The sequence below is a fragment of the Bison bison genome, unplaced genomic scaffold (assembly GCF_000754665.1).
Source record: "Bison bison bison isolate TAMUID 2011002044 unplaced genomic scaffold, Bison_UMD1.0 scf7180017864108, whole genome shotgun sequence".
Taxonomy (NCBI): domain Eukaryota; kingdom Metazoa; phylum Chordata; class Mammalia; order Artiodactyla; family Bovidae; genus Bison; species Bison bison.
Genome location: NW_011494680.1, coordinates 1,328,133 through 1,335,595, shown reverse-complemented (window position 1 = coordinate 1,335,595; position 7,463 = coordinate 1,328,133). Strand labels below are relative to the sequence as shown.

The 7,463-nt window shown below is 42.2% G+C and overlaps 1 protein-coding gene across 1 annotated transcript in view; it reads right to left on the bottom strand.

Annotated features, from left to right (window-relative positions):
• Positions 1-7,463, bottom strand: part of KIAA0196 (KIAA0196 ortholog) — a 53,214-nt gene that overhangs the window by 29,374 nt on the left and 16,377 nt on the right. The window contains exons 10-11 of the mRNA XM_010838885.1: positions 3,509-3,636; positions 1,872-2,001 (exon numbers count right to left, since the gene is read on the bottom strand). Coding sequence (XP_010837187.1) covers positions 1,872-2,001; positions 3,509-3,636 — 258 coding nt within the window. The remainder of the gene's footprint in view (positions 1-1,871; positions 2,002-3,508; positions 3,637-7,463) is intronic.

The following is a 7,463-nucleotide window of genomic DNA, read 5'->3' as shown; positions in this document are numbered from 1 at the left end:
TCCATCCTGAAGATCAGTCCTGGGTGTTCTTTGGAAGGACTGATGCTAAAGCTGAAACTCCAATACTTTGGCTACCTCATGCGAAGAGTTGACTCATTGGAAAAGACTCTGATGCTGGGAGGGATTGGGGACAGGAGGAGAAGGGGACGCCAGAGGATGAGATGGCTGGATGGCATCACTGACTCAATGGACATGAGTTTGAGTGAACTCCGGGAGTTGGTAATGGACAGGGAGGCCTGGCGTGCTGCGATTCATGGAGTCGCAGAGTCGGACATGACTGAACTGAACTGAATTTAAAAGAGACTAGAATAGAGATAAATGTGCCTGATTTTAGACAACTTATCTGGTTAGATTGGTACCAGAGGTTCTTTGTTTTAAGATACAATATGGTGATCTGTGAAACCTGTTGCCAATATATATCATATCATCAAAAACTGGTCAACTTTTTTCAATAGGAGGGAATAACTTTCATGATCTTCTCAGAAGGCTACTTCTCCCAAGAAAATTAATAACCACTAACACAGATGAGATCCAAGAGTCTTGTGTTCCAATCCTGATTGGTTTTCTTCACTGACACACCTGCCATCTAGTGGCACAAGAGGGGACCTGCAGACTGCTTTGAAACAACCCGTGCGTGTGTGAATTCAGTTGCTGAATCTTCATGACCCCATGGACTGTAGCCTGCTAGGCTCCTCTGTCCATAAAGTTTTTCAGGGAAGAATACTGGAGTCAGTTGCCATTTCCTGCTCCTTGGGATCTTCCTGACCCGGGATCAAAGCCAGGTCTCCTGCACTGCAGGCAGATTCTTTACTATCTGAGTTACCAGGGAAGCTTCAGTAGGAATAATAATATAATTTGGAAATATATTTTGGATCGACCATTCAGCATCAAATAAATCAACAAGAGCCAAATACAGTAATCCCAAGTTTATACTGACTATGAATAGCAGAGTTACATTTTTTAATAAAAATCTATACTATTAACCAATTCTACTGTATAATTAACTTTATCAGAAATAAATTTGACAGTTAAAACAAATATCAAGCCTCAGAAAAAATAGTTTAATTTGTCACCTTAAAACTCAGAATGGTTCTTTCAGGGGCAATTTGAAAGGATCCTATCTATACAAAAGTTTGAAGTGATACCACAATATTCCTATAGGTATAATTTCCTAAAAAAGCAAGATCAAAATTGTCAAAGTTAAACCTAAGCTGTGGCTATGTTGGGCTTCTCAGGTGGCACAATGGTAAAGAACCCACCTGCCAATGCAGGAGACAGGTTCAATCCCTGAGTCAGGAAGATCCCCTGGAGTAGGAAATGGCAACCCATTCCAGTATTCTTTCCTGGAAAATCCCATGGACCGAGGAGCCTGGCAGGCTACAGTCCCTGGGGCTGCAAAGACAGTCTGCAGGTCCCCTCTGTGCCACTAGATGGCAGGTGCGTCAGTGAAGAAGCAGCAAACAGGACTGGCACACAAGACTCCTAGGTATCATCTATTTAGTGGTATTAATATTCTTGGGAGAAGTATCCTTCTGAGAGGATGATGAAAGTTATTACCTCCCCCAATGCACATAAACTGACACACTAAAGGCACTAGCTTTGTATACTGTGGTGGTAGGTGGAGGATTATGACTTTAAGCCCCAATTTAGCCCCCAATTTCTTATTTCATATGTAAGAAACCTGAAGTTGAGAGAGCATATGAGATTTCCCAAGGGAGCACAAGGCTAGGGCAGCCAAAACTAAACTTCTAATCTTCATCAGCAATACCCCAGCACACAGTAACAACACAATAATGACTTTTTACTCTGCTGGTTTCTAATAAACTGTGTACACATTTCAAAAACACTGATGTTTCCTCTCCAGCAATTACCATTTTTCTCCACTCTGGTTAGGGGTTTGACTCCTGAAAAGACATCAGCAAGCTCCGTCATCCGCTCTGAGCCCTCCTTCTTATGATGCTCCCATTTGGCTTGCTTTTCTGAAAGCATTTGCTTGAACATCTGTTGAAGAGACAGACGAGATTTACTGATTTTAAGAGAAAATCCAGCTTAGGCAGTTTACTAAGAAAGCCTGAGTCAAACCCAGTTTATTATAAAAATAGGTACCTAAAATCAACATCATTCTGATGCCATCTCTTAAGCATCACTACTTTATACAAACTGGGGGGTAAAAAAGCTAGACCATCTCTCAGATGGTGGCTCTCAGACTAATTAAGGCAAAGTGAGTGTTGGTTCTGAATGAGCTTCAAGGTCTGCGGCTAGTTCCAGAGGCCATCTGATCCAAACTCCCAAAGTTTCTGTACAACCTGGACACCCCCAGGTGTCTGCCATTCTTATCATGCCCATGTGCTATGCTTAGTCACTCAGTCATGTCTAACTGTTTGCAATCCCATGGACTGTAGCCCATCAGGGCCCTCTGATTCTCCAGGTAAGAATACTTGAGTGCACTGCCATGCCCTCCTCCAGGGGATCTTCATAATCCAGGGATCGAACCCAGGTCTCCTGTATTGCAGGCAGATTCTTTACCATCTGAGCCACCAAGGAAACCCAATTATGCCATGGAGCCTTTTTAAGGAGTAAAACCAGCACAGAATTTCCTTTTGTGAACTCAAATCCCTTAAAGTCCTTAGGTCAAGTTTGTTTAAATGCAAACTACCACCTTATTTAGGCCTTTCCACGACTTCACTTTCCCTTTTCACTTTCATGCATTGGAGAAGGAAATGGCTACTCATTCCAGTGTTCTTGCCTGGAGAATCCCAGGGACGGCAGAGCCTGGTGGGCTGCCGTCTATGGGGTCGCACAGAGTTGGACACGACTGAAGCGACTTAGCAGCAGCAGCAGCAATAGGTTTTCATGGCTTTTAAGATGAAGATGACTATCCTGCAACACCCAGCACAGGCTGGCTCCTGTCCACCTGTCAACCTCACTTCCTAATACCTTTCTGTTGTATTCTCTCCCCTCCAGCCAGCTGATCTTTCAGGCCTGAACTGGCCAGGCTCTTCCCTACCTGAGAGGACTGAGAAGAGTCTGTCTTCCCTGTGCAATGGTCTCCATAATGCTCCCCATCTCTGTCTTAGCTAACTCTGGCAGGTCCCTTTCTCAGCATCTTTCAAAAGCTTCTGCTGCCCTTCTCAGGGAAGTCATGAAAGCTAGGACAGGATCCTTTCTTTTAGGTGGAGAACTATGTTCCTCTCCTTTAGAGCATACACCTCAGCTTTTATTTACATTTTCATTTGTGTAATTCTCTGTTTACTATCCACATTCCTCATTAGACCATAACCTCCAGAACTGGGGCATTTTTTCACCATCACTGTATCCCTAAATAACAGTAGAGACTAAATGCCTGTTAAATGTGTAATACCATCCTTTGAATATAAGAATTATCTCAGACAGCTAGAATCTTTAGCTTGAATCAAAGACACGGCTACAAAATCCTAATTTCTAAAGAAAAAAAAAAAATTTAAGCATTAAGAAAAGATTTTGGTGGTTACTTATTCAGTATTTTTACCTCTTTGAGTATAAACTCAAATTGTGCAGTATCCAACAGCAATTGAAAGAGGATCTTGGGATTGTACCTCAAGTCTGTTAGAATCTGGTCCTTGATTTGACGAAGGCGTTTGTTGTTTGGGTCACAGGCTAGACATAGGGAGAAAAGAGTTTCCAATTTACTAAATGTGTAGAAAATACCTATAATAAGTAAGATGGATTCCAAAATACTTTCATTTCCCTTATTTTAAGCATTTAAAAAGTAATAAGCAAAATGCGTATCAATGATGGATGGTAAAATAAATTATATTACATCTACGCTAGATGAAGTACAATTGAACTGCTAAATATAACATTGAATCTGACACAGAATGTCACCGTGATATACTGTTGAATGAAAAAAAGCAAAGTGAGAATAGGGTTTCCAAATTTTGTAAGTATCCTGTGGTTGGTTTATTATCGACTGTCCACGGGTCAGTGCCTTTGGCACTAATGATAGGTTGAACTTTTTGGCACTATTTCCTAAGTAGGTAGCCTCCTTGTGTCCTGTCTGTTTGAAGTTGCTTTGTGTTGGGCACTGATCTCTGCCATTCAGCTATGGACAAGTGTGCAGAAAGGATTTAACACAGCAGGCCTGAGACCGCCATCTTCAAAAAGGCCTGTTTGCAAGGTTGGCTCTTGGCTGGCATTTGGGAATTTGGATTTTGGAAGGGTTCCCACTATTCTGAGAACTGATAAGAATGGTCCACCATGCTTTAACTCTTTGTAAAAACAATGTGCTTTATGATGTGCACCTGCTTTCCTTCCGGGAGTCTGGAATGCTGGTACCTGCCAGGTAGAGGCTGTCTTAATGAGCGCCCCCTGCCCCCAACAAAAACCATGGACACACAGTTTCTAATGGGCTCCCCTGGTTGACATTTTACATATGCTGTCATGACTCATTGCGAGGGGGACTAAATGGACCCTGTGTGACCCCACTTGGAGAGAACTCTTAAAAGCTGTGCCTCGTTTCCTCTAGACTTCACCCAGGCACCTCTGTCCTGTGCCGATTGTGCTATCTTTCTGCTGTTGCAAATCATGGCCATAAGTACATACGCTGGGCCTAGTAAAGCATGGAGCTTGGGATGTCCTTGGGGACCACTGACACACAAGGGGAGCAGGGTCACCACACAAAGCTGTGGCACTTCCAAACCAGAAGAACCAGGCCTGACACCATCCTCATGCTCTTTGTAAAGGCATGACTGATGCTCAGAGCTTTCTGGATTATCCACCACCTAGACCTGGAGAGTGTATGGCTACTAGGCTAAGGTCACAAAATTAGGCAGTGATTGACCCAGGCATAAGTCACCAGATGTTTTGATTTCCTGGTCAGTGTATCAGTTGCCAAGATAAATCATTTCAAATAAAAAACATGTTAAAAAATATATAGAATAAAAAATAATGGTATTTGCTGAAACTGATTTATGGGGTCAATTATTTATGCAAGAAAGAAAAAGAAAAAATAGAATAGGGCAAAATATTTACACGTAAAAGCTACTCAGACTGCAAATAAAGTCAAAATAAAAGTCTTTAAGACAATAAACATTGTCAGAAAGTTCATAGCCATGAAGGTACCAGGTCCCTCACAGTTGTTCTAGTATCACCGTGCTTTTCAGGCTTTCTGAGCCCTCCCACCAGCATCTCAGGATGTCCGGAATGTACAGAATGACCACGCTTTACAAGCACGTATCACAGGTGTTTTTGCTGCTTCAGTTATGGTGAAGCTTGAGCAAGGTTATTTTATATATTGATTTCCAAGTTACTCCATCAGGAAGAGACTCATGACAACCTGGAGAAGGGCTCAGTTTTCAGGGGAAACTGCAGAGTTCTGATTTACCAAGCATTCCAGAAGTCCCTAGGAAGAAATATATTGGAACTGATGACATTGATCACACAGAAAGCATTTTTCAGCTTCAGGTTTGCCTACCTTAAAAAACAAAAACAGAACAGGAAAAAAAAAAAAAAACAAAAACCAACCCAACCTGTAAGGAGTTCCATTTGTTTGTTTGTTTTTCCATTTGTTTTTATATTAATTCTAATTCAACACAAAATCTGAGATTAATTTCCTTTCATTTTTGGAAGGGAATATCACTGCGCATTAACAATTAGCTCCAGTGGGTTAACAGGAGGGAATATGAGAAATACGTCTTCCTTTCTGCACACCATGACCAAAACAGCATAAAAGCTAAAGAAGCAGTTACTTCTCCCACATATGACTCACAACCAGATAGGCAAATCATTTGTTTCTGGTAAATTCTGACCTTGTGCAATCAGATCAGATAATTGCCAGCTCAGAAATGGAAAACAGATGTGGCTGAAGATAAAAGTATAGAACTCTGGCAAGCTGAGCTGGTCCCTGGCAGGGGCACAAATCCAGGAGACCACTGGCTTCCAGAACACAGGCATGGCTATTAGGCACAGTCATCCAGAAGACAAAGAGGAGGCTGAGTCACTAGAAACCCACAGTTGGCTTTATGATGGGATAAAGTAAGGGCTTGAGTTGTTTACATGCTTCTGAATGTAAGATTTATGGTAAAGAAGATTATAAGCTGAGTCAATGTAGTAAAATTCTCAAATTAGGACTGGATTTTAAGTAAAACATAAACTTGACTACTTAAAGATTAGTCCATGAGATGATTAAAAACTTTGGCCCTGATATTCATGCTGTGATTAAACAGTAAATGGAGAGAGGTCTAGGCCAAGAAGCAAAATGATAAAAACAAAAATAAAACTGGAAAGCAGCATTCATGTGAAGGATTTAAGAAGCTGGTCATTTCTAGTGTGAAGAGGCAAGGCTGAGGAGAAACTCCCCATGTTTTCAAAGAGCCGAAGGATGAGGAAGTCCACCTGCTAGTCTCACTGCTGACCACTCACAGGAAGCAGAGACAGGTGGCAGCTAGAGGCAGTGTCAAGGGCATCTTGCCCAGAGGGGTTGGGAGACGGATCTACCGTGTTACCCAGGGAGGATGCAGGATTATCTGGTGTGGATAGTTTTGTTTTTTTTTTGAGAGACAATCTCACCTGAAAAAAACCAGGAGATACTGAAAGTAGGACTCGGGTAGATGCTCTACAAAAATCTGTTGTGTGAAAAATAAAAACGAGAGCCTTGGCTTTCTAGGACTGCTGAATGACATCACTCTTAGGCGAAGGAGTGTGCAACTCCGGATGAGGGAACTCATTAGTAATTAATATTGATCAAGCATTTATTAATACTAAGTATAAGGAACTGTGTCGGCCCTGAATAAGCTCAGGTGTTGGTCCAACCCAAGTAGGACCAGTAAACCAGCGGTTTCAAAGTCGTGGGCTTAAGGACTCTGTGGAAGTGTTTTACATGATCCATGGAACTCCCTTGACAGACAAAAGGGTATCAAACAGGGCTAACCATGACCCAGAAAAAGTTAAAATCTCATCTATCTTAATTAAGCACCCTGATCTAGCCAGTTCCTCAGCAAAGTGGGCCCGCATTTTTCTGCCCTTCCTTCTGTCCTTTCTTTGGTCATTTCTCCAGTCTAGAATTTTTTCTGCTTTTTACTGTTAAATCGTACCAAGGGCTGGTCAGCTCCTGCCTTCCGTGAAGAGCCTTCCTCCACTCTTCTACCCCAAGCAATGTTTCTCTCCTGTTCTGGACTCTGGACTCAAATGCCACCGTCTGTTTTACACATCTGGCTCTTAGGTGCTGGCCTGGCCCTTGTATCTGCTTCTTATTGCTGCTGTAACAAATTACCACAAATTTAGTGGCTTAACATGATACAAATTTATTCTCTTATAGTCCAGAGGTGAGAAATCTGACTGGCCTTCACCGGGCTAAAATCAAGGCATCAGGGGGACTGTGTGCTTTCTGGAGGCTCCATGGGGGAAACTGTTTCCTGGTCTTTTTCAGAATCTAGAAGCTGCCTGTACTCCTTGGCTTGTAGCCCTTTCCATCTTGAAAGCCAGCA